Here is a 23,455-nt window from a genome sequence, read left to right on the forward strand (position 1 = left end):
TTTCAAAGGTACAAGCTTGGGCGGACGAATACTGTAACCTGCATAATCCAGACGTGGAATATTCAGCAAGATGTGAGATTACGTACGGAATAGCAGAATGTTTTTGTGTCGAGAGCATTAGTCTGGATTATTCAACCAGATCAATGAGCTGTCTTAGCAACTGTGGTTCCATGATTTGGTGTAGAGGATCTAATGTAAATGTCAAAAGTGAGAAGAAGATAGATAATAAACTCATAAAAAAGAGTGTTGAGAAAAACTGTAAGATTTCTCAACTCCAAGAATCGTTGGATAATCTTTGCGGTAAGGATGGCTATGTAGCTCGTCTAGATATTAATGATCAAATAAAATGCTACTCGTCTGCAACTCTAAATTATGACACATATGGTGATTGTCTTGATGATTGCAGGCAGAAAATTAAATGCAAAGGTGCTGCTAAACTTGGTGACAAAGGTATAGAAATAGAGATCTACGATATGGATTGGGACAACCTAACAAATGGATGCCCATGCAATGAAGAATTTGTAGAAAACATTATAACATACAGAGGGTGTCAAAATGTAACAATTAAAGGAAACGAATGTAAACAGTGGAAAGCATTTTTATCGGTAAACCACAGGTTGTATCCAAAGAGATTCTTTTTCCCAAGGAACTATTGTAGAGAAATACGAGGGAAATCGGGAATTTGGTGTTTGGTTGATATAGATCAACTAGAAGAGTGCAAGCCCATAGGTTTATTTATACATTTTAATTCACAATATATTAGGCATTGAACCTATAGATATTCAGCCGGGAACTGTATTCGACATTTGGATCACTCCATACATACCAAAGTATAGGGTAGACGTAATATTTATTGACTCAAGCAAAGAATGTGGAAGATCTGACCTAAAAATCTCTAGCAATATTACACGGCCATATGAATACAGTCCTTTGACATGGAACTATCCAAATGAAAATGATATTTTTTACTATCCTGATTCAAAACAAATGGAACCGTCCATAGTTTTAAATGGGTTTGTAGCATTGGAGAATATGGCTTCGAGTTCTAAAGTTTGTGCTTGTTTGTTCAGCAGTTTTTACGAAAATGTGAATGGACACTATAGATCATGCAGAGACAACAATGATTATAATATCCATATAGCGACTATAAATGTCAATGGTCCGAGTATACCAAAAAATGCTACTGAATGCTATTCAAGTGAGAAGATTAATTTTGAAAATTCAAAAGGATTTGGTGGAATTATATCGCTGGTGAAGGAGCCTGAAGCATTAATTCATGATTACAAGACATTTATGGTTTCTATAGATGCTATACTTGAATCAGGAAAAGAAGATGCCTATCCTCAAGAATTGTATGGTAGAATAAATCAAGTTTGTGCATACAGGCAGATAATATCAGAAAATGATGATCAAATAGATTTACATCCAGGGGAAAGTGGAAACTTTGTTCTTTTGTATCAAAAGATAAATATTCTAGAGAAGCAAGGAATGCCTGTAATTGTGAAACGATACACTATAAAAGGTTATAATTCCACGAGGTCCTTTACAATGGTTGGTGATTATAAAAAGGATAAACGTCGTGAACAGTCGCTATTTTTTAGGAGCTTCAAGATTACTCTTCCACCATTAGCTGTCCTAATTTGTGAATATAGCACAGGGTCTGAATGTACTAATCCTATAGCACATACGCTCAACTTGTCACCTGTAGTAGATTCTCAAGTCGATAATGGTGAAACGATTTGGCGTGCATCATATTTTAACATGACCCAAAGGCTATCAAAAATTAATAATCCAATAGATAGTCTGAAGGCTTTTGTCGTGAAAAGTGACCTTACTACAGAATCCCTAGGTTATGGAACATTACGTGATGATGTTGATCATGAACTCGGTGACATATTTCCACAAATGAACATTGGAATTCCATACACAGTATCAAATTATACTATGCATAACAAGTGGGATATCCTCGGGATGCATTTGGAGATTCTTGAGGACGATATTTTTAATTTTTTCACTCACAAAAAACAGCAAAAACTAGGAAAAAATGCAAACTTGTTCAAGAGGTATATGACAAAATTCGCCTATGATGTAGATTTAAATGTGGATGAAGATAATTACGAATATCCAGCTGTATTGAGTTTTTGGTCATATCCAAAAGACGACCTTGTGAGAATCTGGGTATTGAGACCTAATCGCTTGTCTCCAGCCTATTTTGGTTCATTAAGAATAAAAAGTCCCATGGCTTTAGAATTAATTGTATTTACAGATAAAATAACAGCTATTGTACTATCTGAAGGTAAAGTGGGAGTGGATTTATATCACTTTACAAATGGCATATTTGAAGCCAAATTAATAACAAGTAGCTGCGATGAAACCAGGAAAGATTGTACAAAATTAATATCGCCTTCTGATATGAAAGTTATTGAATATTACAACGACTGTATTAGGGATCATTTAATTATTGTCTCAGACTCTGGATTAAACTGCATAATTCTCTACAACTCGTCACTGCAAGAAGTTTCCAAGATTTGTAGAGGGGCTGAAATCTCATTTGAAATTTTTGAACCAGGATATATGTCATGCACTACGGATGCTAGTGATATTAGTCAATGTATTGATGAGTTTGGTAGGGATACAAATACTAGGTCCTTGCATGCCGATTGCTTTGTGACTCAAACCCATGAAGGAAGTATATTATGGATTAAAATTAGCCTTTTGGATCATTCTATGGAGCTCGTCAGTGTTTACAAGGGAGGGAATGGGCGATTTAATGAAACGGATAATGGTGACAAAGTGAGGGCTCACATGCTAAGGAAACCCGTCTCTTTGGAAGCTGTGTCGTATGGTAATACACATTTGATATATTTGATTGAAGATGAAAGTCCTGAAATTACATTGTTGATATTGGATGTAGAAAATGATTCAAAAATATTCTATTATGGTCATACTGAACTAAAGATGATTCCATATAGCACCTATGTCTATTCATCAAAAATTTTAATGTCAAAAGACAACAAAAATGACCTAGAAAATCAAGACTATTTAATGTTGTTTCGTGTGGACGAAACTAAATCGAGATCATCTGGCAAAAGTTTTGGATCGATAAACATTGTGAATTTTCAAGACACAATTTCTGTTAGTGATTTCAGTTATAATGTGCCTGATTGGCTTGTTATCAATCAGGAATACAAGCAAAAACCAATAACTGGTTTCGTTGGTGCAAAATATAATTTTTCTGTTAGCTACGAATTAGAGATTAGAAGTGCTGAAGACAAAAACTCCCAGCAAGCAAAAGAAGACGGGGATATTCATGATTGGAATGGGAATCTATCAAACAAAAACACAATTGAAATTGATAGCATTACAGGTGAATTAACCATCAAGATTCAACACATCTCAAAAATGATTTTGCCGCTGCGTGTTACTGCTATAGGGGTAATTGACTCAAAAAGTGTTGACTTGGACTTTAAAGTTTCATGTAAGGATGGGTATCGCTTCAATGAAACACCCAAAGAGGATGAAGTTAGTTGTAGCGTTTGCCAAGTAGGGGAGTATAACTCACTAACTCTCATTAAAGACGATATATCTAATTGGAGCAAGTGTACCATGTGTCCAGAAAGGGAAACCACGATAACAAGGGGGTCTACATCAGTTAGTCAATGCCTATGTGCTCCAGGTTATTTTTATTCAGCTGGATCTACACCCAGGTGTCAACCCTGTCCAGCTGGAAAGTGGAAAAGTGTTGTTGGATTGCAAAGTTGTAATGACAGTCAATGTTACAAAAACTCCGAGACGAGCAAAATTGCTAGTGTTTCGGAAGAAGATAGAGAATGCTCTTGCTTCAAGGGATATTACTATAGGCATGATGCAGGTGGAATTAAAGAATGTGTTCCTTGTGATGAAGGATATTTTTGCGAAGGTGGATTCCATGGTAAAAGAAAGAAATGCCCAACCAATACAACTACTTTAACCAGTGATACAAAGATAAACAACACAACCCCTCCTAAGTCAGTAGCGGAATGTGTATGTAAAATGGGTTATGCCATAGCTTCTGTAGATCGTATAAACGATCCTACTACATTGGAACATACGTTTAAATTGAGAATAATTGATGAAATCCGAGAGATGGAACTGGAGGATACAAATGTGGACATTAACAAGCTAGTTTGTATACCATGTGGCAACAGAAGGTACAAGGATAAAATAGGAAATGAAGATTGTATAGAATGTCCAAAAAATACCTTTAGCGAGAGCATAAGTGCAACAAGCATAAGTCAATGTAATTTATGTGATCAAGGTTATTTTGAAACTGAAGACGTCCAACTTCCATGTAAAAAATGTACGGAGGATCATTTTTGTGTTGGATCTGATCCAGTCGATTCAGAAATGAAGAAATATTCAGGAAAAAGAATAAAATGCCCGGAACATGCAAAAACTATTGAACCCTATGAAAAGAATTCAAACATTACAAATTGTCTTTGCGATGTTGGTTATGTTTCTGGTTCGAATTCAGTTTTGAACAAGTGTGTGCAGGTGCCAAAGAACTATTACAAGGACAAGGTTGGTAACATTCCTGCGAGTGCTTGTCCAAACGGGTCACTGACTCTAGCCCCCGGAGCAGTATCCAAAAACGCTTGCGTCTGTGACAAGGGCTACTACTTTGACAACACATCTCAGCACTGCACAATGTGTCCAAATGGGAAATACTGTCTGGGTGGCAAGGATGAGAACATGGTCGATAGACAACCCATGGACTGCCAGGACACCAATGCCCAAACCAAATACCCTGGAGCCTCTTCTGCATCAGAATGCGCATGCAAGCCTGGTTACTATGCGAACACAGACGCACAAAATGCGTGTACCGAGTGTCCCGAAAACCACTACAAGTCATACATCTCCAATGACGCCTGCGTACGCTGTGACGAAAACTCATCCACAAATGGCAAAACAGGCGCCACCTCAAAGGAACAGTGTGTCTGCGACCCAGGTTACTACTTTGATAAGAGTTGTGTGGCATGCGACTTCAGGGACAAGTTCTGTCCGGGAGGACTCGTCCTCAAGAGGGATTCAGATGTATCCACCTTCGAAACACGTCCCCCGGAAAAGTGCCCAGAAAACACAGAGATTCCTCCAGGTGTGGACAATGCCAGCTCCATAGACTACTGCCAGTGCAGCAAGGGCTACGCATTCGCGTCCAAAGATCTGGACAACAACATCAAAACGTGCACACCATGTCCTCCAGGCACCTACAAGAGTTCAGTGATGGACTCCAACTGTAATGGATTATGCACCCAAAATGCAACCAGTTTGCAAGGAGCTAAAAGTCCCATGCAGTGCTTCTGTCAAATGGGATATTTCTACCTGGCTGGAGGAATCTGCACAAAGTGTCTTGAAGGCTCCAGATGTGATGGAGGATTGACAAATACCAGAGGTATAACCGAAGAAGACGTTGATGTGGACATTGATGACCATACCAAACCAGTCGCTATAGAGGGCTATTACCTGGACAAAATCAACCAGAAGCTGAGGAAGCCAGACGACTGGAAGTTTATCAAGTGCCCTATCAAAGGCGCCTGTCTGGGTGGTGGCAAATGCTCAAAGTCCATGGAACACTATCTCTGTAGTGAGTGCAAAAAGGGTTATACCAACAACTTCACCAAGGGTGCCATTTGTCAGAAATGTCCAAACATGGCAATCAATCTCTCAGTCATCATGGTCTGGTACTTTATACTCCTGCTCATCAACATTGTCATGGCCTGTCTCAACGTCAGTGCTGGCTTCAACCGCCGCTCCATACACTCTGTAGTTATCAAGATTGCACTCAACTACTGCATTTGCACATCAGTCCTCAACGTTGTCAATTTTGATGATCTCAACCTACCCAAAAGCGTCAAATCATTCACAACCTCATGGATCAAAATGTTCGACTCTGACGACATTGTCTACTACACCTCAATCGACTGCATTCTCAGAAGCTGGTTCAACCTCAACCACGCAGACTCCTTCTTCTACGCAATGCTATACATGTTCTTTCTACCTGTCATTCTGCTCTTTGTAGTCACGGTACTCATGTGGACAATCCTAGAGCTATTCAAAATAAAAAGATACAAAGTAACCACGGCGAAGCTGGCCCTCCTGCAACAGTCTAAGGCAAGGGGATTAGAACCACTAGCAGAGAGACTCCGTGACGAATACGCAAACGAAAGATTATTCCTCATCTTCAGATACATCCCACTGCCAGGAGAAACAAAGTGGACAAAGTCAGTGCACTTTATAGAGGACATGATTCCCATTTATGTGACTGTCCTCTTCTCAGTCCATGGAAAAATCACAAGCAAAATGCTGGGACTCCTCGACTGCGTGTACATTGACCTAGGAAGATCAATCCCAGGAAAGTATATGCTGCGACCAGCCATGAGTGTGAGATGCTCACTCAACCCCTCGCACGGCTACATACCGTACCTTGCCCTAGGCATGACTGGTCTCATCATTTGGGGGTTCGGAATCCCGTTCCTCTCATTCATGGTGCTCTACGTCAACAGGAAAAACCTCTATGCTCCAGACATACGCATGAAGTATGGCTTCCTCCACAACGGTTTCAGACAGGACTACTGGTACTGGGAGACTGTCGTCTTCACCAGAAAGAGTCTCGTCCTAGTCATTGGCAGCATCGTCATCGTCCCGTCACAAAACCTCAGCGGATCTAGAATATGGATGGCCCTGGTCGTCGCCGTCATATTCCTCATCATCCAACTCTTCTACAAGCCATTCGACGAAAGGTATAGTCAACACGCACTGATTCATAACCTGCAGGGACTATTTCGTCCTGGGAAAACTAGAAAGTCACAGCATGATTGCGTGGACCCTAACACTCATATTCGCATCACTCATCATCGAGGTCAATTTCACAGACTGGGACAACATGTGGCTACTAGGTCTCACCATCGTCTTCAACTCACTCTTCATTGCAGAAGTCTTCTACGAACTATTTATCGCTTATTGTCACAATGTTAGGATATACAATAAGCATGTCGATACACCTATTATCGGTCGGTTTTACCGATTCCTATCACAAATATCGGAGAATATCAAAGCTCGTGAACCGCTTATTTTATGCAGCGAAAACACAGGATCCACAGTATTAGTTTCTCCAAAGCCTCGTAAATTGGATTCATCTCGTAAGATTAGCTATAGCGAAAAGGAATATTTCTCCTATGTTATAACTGAGGTTATTTCATTCCCAAGCACTAATATGAAGTTGGATGTTATTCCTACAGACTTTTCCGAGTTTATAACAAGGCTAATATTTGCCGTCCACCATAACGAATCGAATAAGCAAAAGACTGATAATATTGTGAGATCAATAGCCGACGGAAATTTGGAGCAGTTGGTTAATCTATCCATGATGCAAGAAGGACTTGTGCAAACAAAAAAAGCCACGGACGCAATGGATATTCACTCTTCATTCGAGCAAGATGAGACCCTAATTGTGAATCCGGGCTTGATGTTTGAGAGTAGCGTCATATCCAGGGGGATTGCCTTGTCAGATTTCTACATTGCTCTTTCGATTATCAAACTTTGCGATAACAAGTCGATTGCAAAGATGTATGCTGCATTCAAGGATTACAAGAAAAGAATGAGAGAGTCCGAATTGAGGGCGAAAGCCGCAAGAATGAGACGAGCTGCAAGTATAGTGGAAAAGGCAGAAATTGAAGATGTAGACAATTTGTTTTGCTCAAGGCAAGATATTGAAGAAATGAAGAAAATAATAAAGGGTGTCAAGGAAAAAATTGAAGCGTTTAAAAGGGACCCTCTAAAGGCCCTAGATGGCCAAGACGCGACCGGGGAAAATTCCGATGACTTTGAGAAAGATTTGATATCTTTTGGATTTAAAAGGGTTGGTTGATGAATTTGTCGTGTATATAATATAAACAATTATTTGTCTCTAAGACCAAAGCCAAAATCTTGCATCATTTGGCAAAAGTCTGGGTCTAGTGCATCTTTTCTGGCTACTGTGTCTGGTCCATATTCTAGCATCTCTAATTTATCCTTGTATATTGTTATGCGTTTCTTCAACTCGTCGACTTGAGATTGCATATCATTTAGCTCTTGTTTCATTTCATCTTCGTCTCGTTTCACCTTTAGGTCACTCCTAATGTTTTCTAGACGCTCTAGTGTCTTTGTATATGCTTCCATCTCCATGTATTCCTTTACACATTTGAATAAACTAAAAATGTAAAGGAATATATTCTTGTCCATGTTGCAAATCTTGGCCAGTGAAAGGTAAATATCAGAAAGGGCTCTCTTATTGGTCAAAATGTTCTCGTTAAACATGGAATCTAGTATGCTGTTGATGTTTTCCTTCTTTAGTCCAATCACACCAAGATAGTCCTTGTCAAATATGCTTTCTGTCTTGTTTAACCTATAATATGCCTCAACTTTGTCTAGGTTTACGATTTTTTTAAAGTTGGCTGATTCTTGTTCCCTTGCAAGCACAATCAAATTCGATATCTTACCCTCGGAAAAACTCTTGAACACTCTCTCCTTTATCATTTTTTCCTCAAAACTGGAAAATGATATGGAAAACCTAACTAGAAACTCAATAAAGGTAGATGGAAGAACATCCAGCCTCAAGTGAGACAAGGCTATACGGTACAATTCGCCAAGTGTTGTTATAAAGTAACGCTCGTGTCTATTGGCTATGCTGCTGGGTGAAATTTTCCAAGAAGTGTCTTTATTCTGTAGAGAGAGCGAAATTATGCGTTGATTTTGGTAATAGGAAACCATGGGTTCTTTGCGAAAAGGGAAGAGGTTTAGACATTTTCTGAAAAGTCTAAAGCTAGAAAAGTACGCGATAAATAGTTCGTAGAAGACTTCTGCAATGAAGAGTGAGTTGAAGACGATGGTGAGACCTAGTAGCCACATGTTGTCCCAGTCTGTGAAATTGACCTCGATGATGAGTGATGCGAATATGAGTGTTAGGGTCCACGCAATCATGCTGTGACTTTCTAGTTTTCCCAGGACGAAATAGTCCCTGCAGGTTATGAATCAGTGCGTGTTGACTATACCTTTCGTCGAATGGCTTGTAGAAGAGTTGGATGATGAGGAATATGACGGCGACGACCAGGGCCATCCATATTCTAGATCCGCTGAGGTTTTGTGACGGGACGATGACGATGCTGCCAATGACTAGGACGAGACTCTTTCTGGTGAAGACGACAGTCTCCCAGTACCAGTAGTCCTGTCTGAAACCGTTGTGGAGGAAGCCGTACTTCATGCGTATGTCTGGAGCATAGAGGTTTTTCCTGTTGACGTAGAGCACCATGAATGAGAGGAACGGGATTCCGAACCCCCAAATGATGAGACCAGTCATGCCTAGGGCAAGGTACGGTATGTAGCCGTGCGAGGGGTTGAGTGAGCATCTCACACTCATGGCTGGTCGCAGCATATACTTTCCTGGGATTGATCTTCCTAGGTCAATGTACACGCAGTCGAGGAGTCCCAGCATTTTGCTTGTGATTTTTCCATGGACTGAGAAGAGGACAGTCACATAAATGGGAATCATGTCCTCTATAAAGTGCACTGACTTTGTCCACTTTGTTTCTCCTGGCAGTGGGATGTATCTGAAGATGAGGAATAATCTTTCGTTTGCGTATTCGTCACGGAGTCTCTCTGCTAGTGGTTCTAATCCCCTTGCCTTAGACTGTTGCAGGAGGGCCAGCTTCGCCGTGGTTACTTTGTATCTTTTTATTTTGAATAGCTCTAGGATTGTCCACATGAGTACCGTGACTACAAAGAGCAGAATGACAGGTAGAAAGAACATGTATAGCATTGCGTAGAAGAAGGAGTCTGCGTGGTTGAGGTTGAACCAGCTTCTGAGAATGCAGTCGATTGAGGTGTAGTAGACAATGTCGTCAGAGTCGAACATTTTGATCCATGAGGTTGTGAATGATTTGACGCTTTTGGGTAGGTTGAGATCATCAAAATTGACAACGTTGAGGACTGATGTGCAAATGCAGTAGTTGAGTGCAATCTTGATAACTACAGAGTGTATGGAGCGGCGGTTGAAGCCAGCACTGACGTTGAGACAGGCCATGACAATGTTGATGAGCAGGAGTATAAAGTACCAGACCATGATGACTGAGAGATTGATTGCCATGTTTGGACATTTCTGACAAATGGCACCCTTGGTGAAGTTGTTGGTATAACCCTTTTTGCACTCACTACAGAGATAGTGTTCCATGGACTTTGAGCATTTGCCACCACCCAGACAGGCGCCTTTGATAGGGCACTTGATAAACTTCCAGTCGTCTGGCTTCCTCAGCTTCTGGTTGATTTTGTCCAGGTAATAGCCCTCTATAGCGACTGGTTTGGTATGGTCATCAATGTCCACATCAACGTCTTCTTCGGTTATACCTCTGGTATTTGTCAATCCTCCATCACATCTGGAGCCTTCAAGACACTTTGTGCAGATTCCTCCAGCCAGGTAGAAATATCCCATTTGACAGAAGCACTGCATGGGACTTTTAGCTCCTTGCAAACTGGTTGCATTTTGGGTGCATAATCCATTACAGTTGGAGTCCATCACTGAACTCTTGTAGGTGCCTGGAGGACATGGTGTGCACGTTTTGATGTTGTTGTCCAGATCTTTGGACGCGAATGCGTAGCCCTTGCTGCACTGGCAGTAGTCTATGGAGCTGGCATTGTCCACACCTGGAGGAATCTCTGTGTTTTCTGGGCACTTTTCCGGGGGACGTGTTTCGAAGGTGGATACATCTGAATCCCTCTTGAGGACGAGTCCTCCCGGACAGAACTTGTCCCTGAAGTCGCATGCCACACAACTCTTATCAAAGTAGTAACCTGGGTCGCAGACACACTGTTCCTTTGAGGTGGCGCCTGTTTTGCCATTTGTGGATGAGTTTTCGTCACAGCGTACGCAGGCGTCATTGGAGATGTATGACTTGTAGTGGTTTTCGGGACACTCGGTACACGCATTTTGTGCGTCTGTGTTCGCATAGTAACCAGGCTTGCATGCGCATTCTGATGCAGAAGAGGCTCCAGGGTATTTGGTTTGGGCATTGGTGTCCTGGCAGTCCATGGGTTGTCTATCGACCATGTTCTCATCCTTGCCACCCAGACAGTATTTCCCATTTGGACACATTGTGCAGTGCTGAGATGTGTTGTCAAAGTAGTAGCCCTTGTCACAGACGCAAGCGTTTTTGGATACTGCTCCGGGGGCTAGAGTCAGTGACCCGTTTGGACAAGCACTCGCAGGAATGTTACCAACCTTGTCCTTGTAATAGTTCTTTGGCACCTGCACACACTTGTTCAAAACTGAATTCGAACCAGAAACATAACCAACATCGCAAAGACAGTAGTTTGGATCTTGGTTGTTTGTATACGGTGGAAATGTTAACGAATTTGGTTGACACGGTGACATCTTTCCAGCAAGTTGTTTATAAATATCTTTCTTTGGTATGGAACCTACACATATCATTCCTTTTAAACATGGTTTGCACGGGATTTCCTCATCATTCGTTTCATAGTAGCCTGGCTGGCACCTGTTACAGTCAGACTTTTTAGTGTTTCCGGTCATCTTGGAGAATGAGTTAGGAGGACAATAAGAACATTTATCTGAGGAATTGCTCTCTTTATACTTATTAAATGGGCATGGTACACATATTATGGGATTTTTGCCCATTATTTTGTATTTCTCCATTAAAACAAATCTCAATGAGTGTTCAAGGGATGTATTAATGGTTACTGGATCCACTGGTTCATATCCAGCCTTACAAATACAGTCATCTATAGAAGTGGCCAGTTTATTTTTCGTTGTTGTATTCAGTGGGCATTTGTAAAATTTGGATTTGAAGCCCCCTTCACAGTAAAATCCTTTTTCACACTCTAGGCAATCCGTTGTATTTTCGTAATGTCCGCCCCAATAATAACCGGGTAAACATTTGCAAAACCTTTCCTCTTCTGTGGTACTTCCTATAACTTCGGAAACTGAATTTTTGTAGCAAGAATCTATGCAATTGTCAAATCCAATCACATTCTTGTATGTTCCTCTGGGGCATGGCTTGCATCTTAATGTCATATCATCATTCTTGATGACACTGTATCCAGCTTTGCATGTGCAATCGCCCTCCGATGTTGATCCTTCGTTTTTAGTAGTTTCGTTTTCTGGACAGGACTTGCATAATGACCAGTATTTACCATCATTTTTTACCATAGATATAGAGTTGTATGAAGCAAGAGGACATGAAACACAAGTACTTCCGTTATAGTATTCACCGTCCAAACAAGTAATATTTGTTTCCAAGTGAAGAACCCTTTCTAATCCAAGAATACTTGCAGTAATTTTGAATTTTATTTTTTGCGTTTTCATCCTTTTCACCGTGACTTTTAAAATACCAGATACCGGATCAATAAAAAAATTGTCATCATTTTTTACGTCTCCATCCTCGGAAGAAATGCTATATTCCAAATTTTGTGGAAAGCGTTGATAGTTCTTTACCTTTGGTGCTAAGGCATATTCATCGTTAATTTTTATCCATTCCGGTAAATCGTATTTGAATTCGGGAATGTGTACGAGATTGCTCAATTTGTTCCATGTCAAATACCATTGTATTGTTTTCGGATTTCCAAAATTTCTAAGAATATCATCAAGGGTATACCTTTGTTTTACAGCCCCTTCAGTAAGAGTCTCCCCCAAAAACATCAAGTTCATATCCTCCGACATATTTGAAAATATTCTTACTAATTTCAATCTTTTATCTCCTGGAATAGTTTGCGTGGATGTCATAAAAGTCATCTGTTTTGTGATTGTGTTAGCCGATAGTATATATCCATTCCTGTCATTTTCTCTTGTAAAAATTATAACAATAGTATGTATTTTTGAACTCTTGTAATTGAATGCGGCTAGAGACGTAGGAACACCTAGCATAGGATCCAAGTCGTCAACCAATGTACCTGATTCATAATTACCATTCTGTGCTATTTCATCCGTAGTTATATCAACGGAAAACCATAATATACTATTACACCTACTCTGAGATGAAAAGCAATGAAATTTTCCAGAAGATGTTTCTTCTAGTACGCAAGACAAACTTGTTGGATGAGACAGACCAAACTCGATTTGGTTGGAACGACACAACATTTTTATAACCTTTAAATGTTCACTAAACAAGTGTATACAATTTGTGGCAGAATCTAAAACAAGTATTCTAGTTATTTTATTCGACTGCAAAATCTCTATGGCGGTAGGATTGTATAACTTTATGTCGTTAAAGACTTTAACATCGCTGATGGTATACCTATTCTTCAAAGTCATGACATCATACCTCACAACCATATTTGTTGATCTCATTAGTACATACCAATAGATAGTCCCAGATATAACAGTCATGCGCAGAGACAAAGGAGATTCAATTCCAACTTTCCATATAGGAAATAGGGTCATTTCTCCTTTTCCCGTTGTCCAAATTACTAAAGCATTTTCGGATGGATAAGTTTGAAAATGTATCATTCCACCAAAAAACTTATCTACAAACGGTTTAATCTGGCCGTAAAAAATTTCTTTTTCCTCATATTCATGGTTTCCCAAATTTTGAGAAAAGAAGTAATTCTGATTAATCCATGTTTTAAAGATCCTGGAATCATCAGAAATGTCATAATTTATTACATCGTACGGAGGAAATCCAAGTAAAAAGTTTGAATAGATTGGATGTTGAAGATTATACTCATAATAATTTTTGAGTTTTGCATGCCCTATAGGGTATAATTTAGAATCGTCTCGATATCGTATGCATATTCTATGTGTTTTAGCGGAATTTTCCTTGTATAAATTAGCACTAAAACCAGTATATATGAGCATCTTAGAGCTTTTGTTCAGGTTGCTTATAGGATAAGGATAGGGACCATCACTCCAAGTTCCCATGACTTCACCTGTACAGTGATCTTCAGATTCCATAAGAGAGACAGAATCAATTTTAGCCTCTTCAATAAAAAATGCCTCGATAGTTATTGCCTGTCCATGTAACTTTTTAGATGAATCCATGTGAAGAAAGGTTTCCACATTATCTTTTACTCCAGATATTCGGTAGCTCTCAAAATAGTCGTGAACTACTCCCGTTTCATTTTCAATCAAACAAACATTAAAAGTCCCAGGCGTAGCTTCAAAATAGTTGTGATCATCTATCTTTCTGCCGAGATGAATATGTTTGGATAGGTTTGGTGTAAGTTTTATATTTCCTGTAACCCAATTAATGGAGTATTTTTCAAATATTTTTGAACATTTACCTATCACTTCTGTATCTATTAATATGGAGATTTTATTTTCTACCTTTACTTTTATGCTTTCGCCAACAAAAAGCGTTTTTGTGTCATGTTTCCAGAAGTCTGTTACTATGATATCACCAATTTCATCTCTGAAATCCTCTTTTCTTAGACATGAATATGTATCGTTTTCCGACCCATTACTTGAACAAGCACAAATCTTGACAGTCTTTGGACTTCCAATTGAGCTAAATGGCCCAAATTTGTAGAACCTTACAGGACCAAAATTAATTTCGCTTGGAATTTTAACTCCAGTGTATTGGTATATATCAGAACCTTTAGATTTATCCTTGTCATAAGTACCACATTTATTATCTCCGTATTCTAAATATATTGAGAATACGCTTGACAATGAAATATTCTCAATCTCAAGATTAAACCCTTCATATTTTCTGTAATAAAAGTGCTTTTTAGAAAGTTTATGGAAGTGATGTTGTTCACCTATATTTTTTGAGTACTGCTGATAAATGCAACTATCATCCAACTTTATTCCGTGTATGGAATTGAATAAATTTGAATATTCACAGATGAGTGGTTGATTTTTAATTTCGTCGTTTTCTATAATTTCACGACCAGTAGATTCAAAGTAGTATAACCTCGATTTACATATCTCATATGGATAACTTTTATAGCTTTTTAGTATGGTACTAATTTGGATATTTGTCTCTCTAACACGGAGCTCAGTATAGAGATCAATTGCACTGGGTCTTATATTTACGGGTATTTTCGATACTACCTTTTTTACCTCATCTCTGTTGGACGCAAGAATACTGTCACTATATGAACAGTAAAAAATTTTTTCACTTCCTAGGATGTCATTAATTATAAACATTCTGTGTAAAGATGGAGTTCCCAGACATTCCGTAATACTATCATCATACAAACACGATTTCCCGAATGAATTTAGAGAAATGTATAGAGAAGGATAGCAGTAACAACTGTTTACGTCATTTTCACATCTTGCTTTTGCATCAATCGAATAAGTTTTGAGGCAGTATCTGTCAAGAGTGTACTGACTTAATGTAAAAGGGTATATAGTTCCTTTGATAAAGTGTTAAATTTATGATGAAACTAACTCTTTGCATTAAATACAATGGGTTTTAGAAATTCTTGACTGTATAATTCTCCATTCTTGAACTTTTCTTTTTTCTTTATCCAGTCTATAAGTGATATACAGTTTGTTCAGCTTTGTAAATGTCTAGAGTTTAAATGCATTCTTATGCTTTACCTTGATCCTCGACCCTTTTGGTTACCTAAATACCAAACTTTAGGGCATTATATATCATTTATATATGATATTACGATGTAAATGTCCGTAGAAATTACCTCTTCAAGTTCCATAGCCAACCTGTTGGCATTGTATAACAAGAGGAGGAGGGTGGCAAATAGATACAGCATCTTATTTTGGCAACTCCGATTATAAATGAATATGTTATGTCACAAACATCGAGTAAATCTACGATTTAGACTTTAATGACATGTATAACCAGGTTTGTAGGACTATTTAGCATATCTACCCGAGTTGTTAGCTAGCTACATAGAGTTTTACCGGGTAGTTTTCATAGAATAGACAGTCGGTTGAGAGGAAAACCTCCTTCTACTGACACATTTCCCATGGATTCAAGTGATTGAAGAGGAACAACATTACAAAGTCCATAACAGGATAAAATTTGAGCTGCTTGGAACTAAGTCAAAGACTAACGCCAGAAAACTTTGGAGTCTTGCAAAAAATGTTGATAAATTAAGGCATTTGACTCTTTGGTAAAGACTAATTAGTACTGAAACTATTCCAAGGAAATTATATAATCATTACAGTTTTCTGACCATTGTTAGCAGATATTTCTATTTTTACGGGAAATTAAAAGTGAATTTGGGGTTTAATAAGAAGGAAGGCTGACACGACATTTCCTGAGCTAGGAGCCCATTCTCCTAACACACACGACCAGAATTAATCTTATGGCATAGAAGAATAATTGTAATGGTATGGTGTAATACCATCCTCCTGTTCGTTGCCCAAATCCCAGGGATTCTTTCATTTGTTCCAAATGTATCGGAACATGTGGACTTAAGTCCACATTTTACCGAAATTTATCGCAAACAACCAACAGGAAGCAGGATTGACTTTACTAGAAGACCTAATTCAATTTATCAGAGTCATGGCTCCGAGCTAACAGCCTCTAACCAACGAGGAATTACAAACTCTCATAATTTCGGGGTTAAATCTGGATTAGACGACGAAAGTACTGGACCAGAGGAATTAGATGGGACTTTAATACGTAACTTTTGTATTATAGCCCATGTAGACCATGGCAAATCTACCTTGGCAGACAGATTCTTGGAGTATACCAAAGCAGGTATCGTTTGTTTTTGCCATTTATTCCTGTATAGTTCCATCTGATTCAATCCAAGAACAATATTTGGATAATATGGAATTGGAAAGAGAGAGAGGGATAACAATCAAGCTTCAAACAGCCATGATAAAGTACAACTCCTCCATTGATGGAAATACATACCAACTCAACCTTATAGATACTCCAGGGTAATTTATTAGCATTTTAGGCATTAACTTATAGGCATATTGATTTTAATCACGAGGCTAGAAGATCAATATCTGCTTGTGAAGGTGCTATTCTGGTTGTTGACGGTACAAAAGGAATCCAGGCACAAACTGTTACAACTGCAAAAATCGCAATTGAAAACAATTTAAAGATTATACCAGTGATTAATAAAATTGATATACCTCATTGTGATATCGCAAATACAACTTCAGACTTGAAAGAAATATTTGGTTTTAAAGATGATGAGATTTTAAAGGTTTCTGCCAAAACGGGTATTGGAATAGAAGAAATTTTGGAAACTATTGTAATGAGAATTCCACCACCTAAGATACACTTGGATAAACCATTTCGTGCCCTTGTTTTTGACAGCCACTATGATGTACACAAGGGAGTGGTTTGCTATGTAAGGGTCGTTGATGGAAAATTAAAGAAGCTTGATGAGATAACCCTAATTGGCACTGATATAGGTGGAAAAACTTCTTCTTTGGGTATATTGTTGCCAGAAATGAAAGAAACAGAATCATTACAATCTGGCCAGGTCGGTTGGATTTCTGCAAATATAAAGGAGTCGTCCAAAATACAAGTGGGTGACACAATATCATTGAAGTCTGCTGTAAAAAGGGGTACAGTTGAACCTATAAACAGGTTTGAAGACTCTAAACCTACCGTGTTTGCGGGAATTTATCCTACTGGTTCTACTGATTATATTCAATTAAGGGCGGCGTTGGATAAGCTCAAATTGAATGATCACTCCTTTATATATGAACCATGCGAATCAAGCATAGCTGGTCAAGGATTCAAGTGCGGATTTAATGGGCTTTTACATCTTGACATTATTGTCCAAAGGTTGGAAAGGGAATACGGTGCAGAGGTTGTAATAACTTCGCCTTCGGTGCCTTACAAATGCACACTAGTTAATGGTTCAGTAGTTGTTGTTCATGATGCGGTTCACTGGCCTGAAGATTCTAGAATAAAGTTTACTGAGGAGCCATGGACGAACGTTACAGTTAGAGTGCCCGGCGATACCATTGGAAAAGTAATGAAGTTACTGTCCAGACTACGTGGAGAATTTGTAGAGAAAAGTGAGATGGAGGGAACCAATACAGTAGTGCTAAACTACAGAGTTCCACTCTCTGAAATTATTTCCGAGTTTTTTGATAAGTTAAAGTCATTAACAAATGGATACGGATCTTTTGATTATCACGATATATTTTACAAGGAGATTGAATTGTGTAAACTGAGAATTCTTCTCAACGGGGAAGAAGCTCATGGATTAGCCACGATAACACCTAGAGCTTCTGCTTATGATACGGGTTCGTATGTCCGTGTTTATTAAAGTTTCTGTAGGAAAGTTGTTGGTTGAGACTTTGTGTAAGATAATTCCCAAGAAACTTTTCAAGATTCCAGTTCAGGCCTCGATTGGCAAGCGTGTTATAGCTTCTGGCAGTATACCTGCGATTAAAAAGAACGTCATTGAAAAGTGCAGTGGAGGAGATCCCTCCAGAAAGAGAAAGCTTTTGGAGAATCAGGCAAAAGGCAAGAAAGTGATGGCACAAGTAGGTAATGTTAGCGTTCCAGCAGACGCCTACAAAGAGATTCTCAAGGCACTACGACCATGAGACTATAATATAGAGTTTGACATATACAGCAGGGTCATAATACATATGAATTCCTATATAGAACAACCTTCTACATGTATATGGTCAGAATCAACGTGATTGTGAATTCCTTAGTGCACATACCTTAAGGAACATTAAGCTTTAATGCAACTTCTACACATGTGATACCGTCTGAACTAAACAAAGTGTGTCGACGGAACGTTGAGCCATATACGATGGGGATTTGGACTGTGAAACAAAACTTAGGTACCTTCATATTGAGATAACACGCAAACGTACTCTCCATTTCAAATTAAGATCGCAAACATTTACAGGATATTAAGGGATATGCATATTACTATCGGTAATTTGACCACCCTTATTGCTTTGTAAAGATTAGTTTAGATTCTAAAAATTAGAATGCTAGGATTGTGGCAGAGTAATAATATTTAATTGAATTCAACGCTCGAAACTTGCAATTCCATATATAGACGTTGTCTATTCTTTTATTGACTACGGCGTGTTTATTATCTTATCATCTATAAAATGACCATATTTCGCAACGTTTGCCTAACTTGCAATAATCTGTTAACCTCCATTAGTTCTAATGGAGACGGCGGAACTGGCCGGAGGAGCAGCTTTATCCCAGAGGATAGCAAGTCTAAATTGAAGGATCTGTTCACCCGTGGATTGCTAAAGGACGCCCTTTTCGACAAAAATCTTATATCTGATAAACTTGCTGGCATCTTGAAGGTAGCATACTGTTCTGAGAATGCATCAGGCCAACCTGTAGAACAGCCACCGTTTGTTATATCACCGTATGTTTTGGACGCCCAGTAATATCAATATACAGATTCGATTTACTTACTTTTGAGAACTTGACACGGGAATACAAGAATGTCATGACTCAAGACAATTACGATGGGTTTAGGTTGGAAGCAGATAGACAAATCACTCCCAATTTACAAGCCAGCCATACACTATTTTTGGGTACATTGCTAAGGGATGTTGGCTATATTTATCAGATTGGAGCTAACTACGCAAGTGATGATGGAAAGTCCCTTGTTATGGCAAAAATAGGTTTGGATGGAAATATTGTTGCCAGGTACTAGAATACATATTATATACATGTACTCCTAGAGGACTGGTAAAAGTTAACAAGAATTTGGAAATTAGAGCGAATACTAACTCACGCCTAAAGTTTGACAATCAAAATGCATTTGAAATCGGGGCAGATTATGTTTCTGATTTTTGGACAGCATCATTGAAGAGCGCATGGCAAGGTACGTTTATATTAATATATTTATACATGCTTGTAGGAACCTGGATATGGAATGTTGCATACACTCATCAGATTGTTCCAAGTTTTTCTGTTGGCTCAGAATTAACATACATCAACATCAATGGCGCATCAATAGGTTCTTTGGCAGCAAGATATGTAAAGGGTGATCATATATTTACATGTATGTTTCATTTGTAATCCTTCATGTAATGTAGGCCAACTAACTCGTCAACCTAACTTCAAACTTGCGGATTTCACAAAAAATGAGGTTACTTGTGCCAGGGTTCAATATACTAGAAAGGTGAACGATAGACTATCACTAGCCGCAGAATTGGAACTTACTCCCACAGCCAAGGACTCAGCATTGCGCGCTGGATGGGATTATATGTTCAGACATGCCAGAGTGCAGGGTAACATAGATTCCTGTGGAAGAATTGCCATGCAAGCCCAAGACTTTTCTGGTTTTGGGGTAAGTGGTTGTATCGACTACTGGAACAATATTTATCGCTTTGGTTTCATGATGCATCTGCTTCCACCCCCTCCTGAGCAAAGAGGCCCTGAGGAAATGGTGAATTAGAGGGTATGAATCGCATATTAAAAGTTAATATGTAAATTATTTAATAGTTAGCGATAGGCAGGAGACCAGAAAATTCCTTATTAGAGTAACGTGTCTTGGCCTTTTCAACTTGGAGAGCTTGTAGCAACTTTCCGTTTACGAAAAGCTCTAGTATTTCATCGTGACCAGCGATAGGTTTCCCTCCCTTGAACAGGATATTTCTTACAGGTTCACCCCTAAAGTTAAATGTTTATAATGTATAAAACAAACATGTTGGCGCACAAGTAGCCAAAAACCTCCTTGTTGGATAATACGTCGACAGTATGTAAATCATCGATTTGCAAAAGTGTGAACATTTTTGCTATATTTGCAGCGCAGAGTGACTTTGGTTTGTCCATAGTTCCTTCCATGAGCAGGACGAGATTATGTCCTCTTAATATTTCTGACATTACCGAGTCTGTTTCTCCTTTGCTGGATTCATATGACTTTACGCAGGAATCTACGAATTGTTTGAAGGCGGAATTTTGAAATATAGGTGTGCCTAAGCTTCCAAAAGCTCCAGTATGAGTTGAATTAAATCTGGTTTGCTGTATGTATGAAAAGTTGGCCGCGTATTTTACATTCTGAGTGATTCCTTTGTTTTGACGAATGGCTGATGCCAAACAGGTAGTATAAGGGAGCCTTTGTACCTTCATATGCTCAATTTGTGATAATTTCAAATGATCAGAGTACCAAATGGCCAATGTTGCCAACTACAGAGCCTTATGGATTGAACACGGTGGAAGAATCAAGAACAAGATGCAATTCTAACTCCAGACCCTCATACACCATAAAAATTTATAAGATGAATAGATACGGTTTAGTGTTGGCGGTTTTATATGACGAATGTGCCTGGATGGGGATGTCGAGGCAGTTCCGGTCGGACGAATCTACCTCTGGGCTTATTTTCCTGAGAAATTGTTTGCAAATATACAAATACACACATTCTAAATGATACACGAATAATAACATGACTCAGAATGAAGACGAGGTTGTTAACCCTAATGAAGCAGAGCAATCCGCTTTATTGAAGCAAGTCTCACACAGCCAAATATTACAGAGCATAGTCTCTGAGAATGAGTGTGCACTTAGCTGTGATTCATCGCAATCCGATGTATTTTATTCCGAAGATGAAAATGACGAGCATTTTTATCATTCACCAACTCATGACCCTCTGGTATTTAAGGACTTAGAAGAAGATAATTTTCATGCAGTTATTGATGATGAGTACCAGGAAGAGGTAATGGAAGATGACGAGGGCTTTGAACTATACACATACAGCGCTGAAGATGAAGAGTCTTGCTCGGATAATCCATTTACTGATTATTCATCGCAGGTGAATACCTACAAGAGCGGGAAAACAAAGTTAAACCGAAAAGCGTCCTCGCAAGTGAATATGTTAGTAGAAACAGACTCTAGTCCTCAGCTCCAGGAATCCACATTTCATCCGTTTGTGGACCAAACACCGAACTCTGGATTTCAGGAAGATGATGAAATCGACAAAATGTTTTCACGTGTTTTGGATACTGAAGTGAAAGAAGATTCTGTATCTGAACCCGAACTGGCACATAATTTGGATCGTTCCGAACAAGGCACAAATAATAATTTTAATGCAAAGGATGGAGATATTTTAAACAGCGGAATTGAAAACTCGCCATCATCCATGAAAATAGATAGCGAAAAGTTTGAAGTTTTTACCCCCTCTGAACTGTTGTCGCCAGAGAAAGCTGTGGGCACAGCTGCCGATAAACCGGAACTTACATGGAAAGCAACAAGCTATGATGCAATCTTCAATCGCTTGGGTGATAGCGTCTTTTCTGGGTTTATTGATTCTGATACTACTCCACTTGTTTTACCTAAAAGGGGATTCTATACTCTTTTTTACAGGAATTCAAAACATGTTTATGAGCCACATTTAAACCTCCACATGTTTAGAATCCAATTTAAGTATACATGCATTAGTGAATCTAGAAATATCAACTTTATGCTAGATGATGTCATTGATTCTGGAAATTTTAAGATAAAGTTATCTGGAAACCCAACTGTGAAGCCTACGGCTACAAAAATTCTTCTTTTGTACGCCAATTCCGATAGGCAAATTCTTGAGTTTAAAATCGTTCCTTCGAAATTTGATCCAAAACCAAGGCTTGCATATAAGATATATTATAGTGGTACCTTCGTTAGGATTCCAACTCCTCTAAAGTTTCGTAGAAGGCTTCGTATATTATCCCTGGATAATAGTGAAAACCTTGGGACTTCTATCATAGCTACTTTGTATTTATTGGAAAAACACTTAAATGAAGTAAAACAAAAAGAGTCTAGACTCACTGACTATTTTGATTTTATTTGTGGCACAGGTACAGGTGCCCTAATAGCTCTTTGTCTCCTAAAGGGATACACCATCAAAGAGTTGAGAACGCAGTGGCAAATAATCATTTCTGGTCTATTCAAATGGAATTATTCACTTCCTTCTGGTTTGATTTTTGATCGCTATTATACTGAGGAGTTTAAAAGTAACTGGGTTGACATTTTGGGTACAGACTTCATGATTACTAAACCTGAACCCCTTTGTATGATCACTTGTACAAATGTCAAATCAAATCCATATGAGTTGTTTTTGTTTAGAAATTACGGGGATTCTTCACTCGGTACCGTTAAAAGTACTCCGTACGCACCAATGTGGCTAGCAGGTTGGTCATCTTGCGCACTTCCAACCTATGTTCGTGGACCAAGTGGAAGATACTTGAATGACCTTGGTTACCAGTTTTCAGATAAGGTTCATTTGGTAGACGGTAGCTTCGTATGCACAAGTCCTGGCTTGGTAGCGTTACAAGAATTGAGCACTTTATACAACGTCGGCTTGAGGTCCCTCATAGACGATCACCTGGATTTATTCATATCCATTGGCGCCAACAAAGATGAATCTGATGCCGGTATGAGTCATGCGTCTACATGGCGTATCTTATTGAATTGTAAAAACTTGATGTACAACACGCAGCTGCAGAACATGCATACGCAGCACCTGTTTGAGGAGCACCAGGACAAATATCACAGGTTTCAGCTCCCTATATTCTCTGCTTGTAAA

The 23,455-nt window shown here is 38.9% G+C and overlaps 6 protein-coding genes across 6 annotated transcripts; 4 read left to right on the forward strand and 2 right to left on the reverse strand.

Moving 5' to 3' along the window:
* Positions 1 to 143: 143 nt before the first annotated feature.
* On the forward strand, positions 144 to 7,906 carry BEWA_042570 (conserved hypothetical protein; the record flags this gene model as incomplete). Its single annotated transcript, XM_004833614.1, has 3 exons — positions 144 to 729; positions 764 to 6,779; positions 6,814 to 7,906. The coding sequence occupies 3 exons, from the start codon at positions 144 to 146 to the stop codon at positions 7,904 to 7,906; spliced, it is 7,695 nt and encodes a 2,564-aa protein (XP_004833671.1).
* A 29-nt stretch (positions 7,907 to 7,935) lies between these two features.
* Positions 7,936 to 15,169, reverse strand: BEWA_042580 (conserved hypothetical protein; the record flags this gene model as incomplete). The annotated part of the gene is made up of 2 exons (XM_004833615.1): positions 7,936 to 9,034; positions 9,069 to 15,169. 2 exons carry the CDS (start codon positions 15,167 to 15,169, stop codon positions 7,936 to 7,938), a joined length of 7,200 nt encoding a protein of 2,399 aa, XP_004833672.1.
* A 1,146-nt stretch (positions 15,170 to 16,315) lies between these two features.
* On the forward strand, positions 16,316 to 18,514 carry BEWA_042590 (Elongation factor Tu GTP binding domain containing protein; the record flags this gene model as incomplete). Its single annotated transcript, XM_004833616.1, has 4 exons — positions 16,316 to 16,691; positions 16,726 to 16,876; positions 16,911 to 18,208; positions 18,243 to 18,514. 4 exons carry the CDS (start codon positions 16,316 to 16,318, stop codon positions 18,512 to 18,514), a joined length of 2,097 nt encoding a protein of 698 aa, XP_004833673.1.
* A 525-nt stretch (positions 18,515 to 19,039) lies between these two features.
* BEWA_042600 (mitochondrial import receptor subunit tom40, putative) lies at positions 19,040 to 20,352 on the forward strand (the record flags this gene model as incomplete). Its single annotated transcript, XM_004833617.1, has 5 exons — positions 19,040 to 19,311; positions 19,347 to 19,598; positions 19,634 to 19,776; positions 19,813 to 19,956; positions 19,991 to 20,352. 5 exons carry the CDS (start codon positions 19,040 to 19,042, stop codon positions 20,350 to 20,352), a joined length of 1,173 nt encoding a protein of 390 aa, XP_004833674.1.
* Positions 20,353 to 20,392: 40 nt separating this feature from the next.
* On the reverse strand, positions 20,393 to 21,218 carry BEWA_042610 (conserved hypothetical protein; the record flags this gene model as incomplete). The annotated part of the gene is made up of 2 exons (XM_004833618.1): positions 20,602 to 21,218; positions 20,393 to 20,567 (listed from the first exon to the last, which is right to left on the reverse strand). Exons 1-2 carry the CDS (start codon positions 21,024 to 21,026, stop codon positions 20,393 to 20,395), a joined length of 600 nt encoding a protein of 199 aa, XP_004833675.1. The 5' UTR covers positions 21,027 to 21,218.
* A 122-nt stretch (positions 21,219 to 21,340) lies between these two features.
* On the forward strand, positions 21,341 to 23,400 carry BEWA_042620 (hypothetical protein; the record flags this gene model as incomplete). Its single annotated transcript, XM_004833619.1, has 3 exons — positions 21,341 to 22,191; positions 22,258 to 23,303; positions 23,375 to 23,400. 3 exons carry the CDS (start codon positions 21,341 to 21,343, stop codon positions 23,398 to 23,400), a joined length of 1,923 nt encoding a protein of 640 aa, XP_004833676.1.
* Between the last annotated feature and the right edge of the window lie 55 nt (positions 23,401 to 23,455).

The sequence above is a fragment of the Theileria equi genome, assembly GCF_000342415.1.
Source record: "Theileria equi strain WA chromosome 2 map unlocalized gcontig_1105316255037, whole genome shotgun sequence".
Lineage (NCBI taxonomy): Eukaryota > Apicomplexa > Aconoidasida > Piroplasmida > Theileriidae > Theileria > Theileria equi.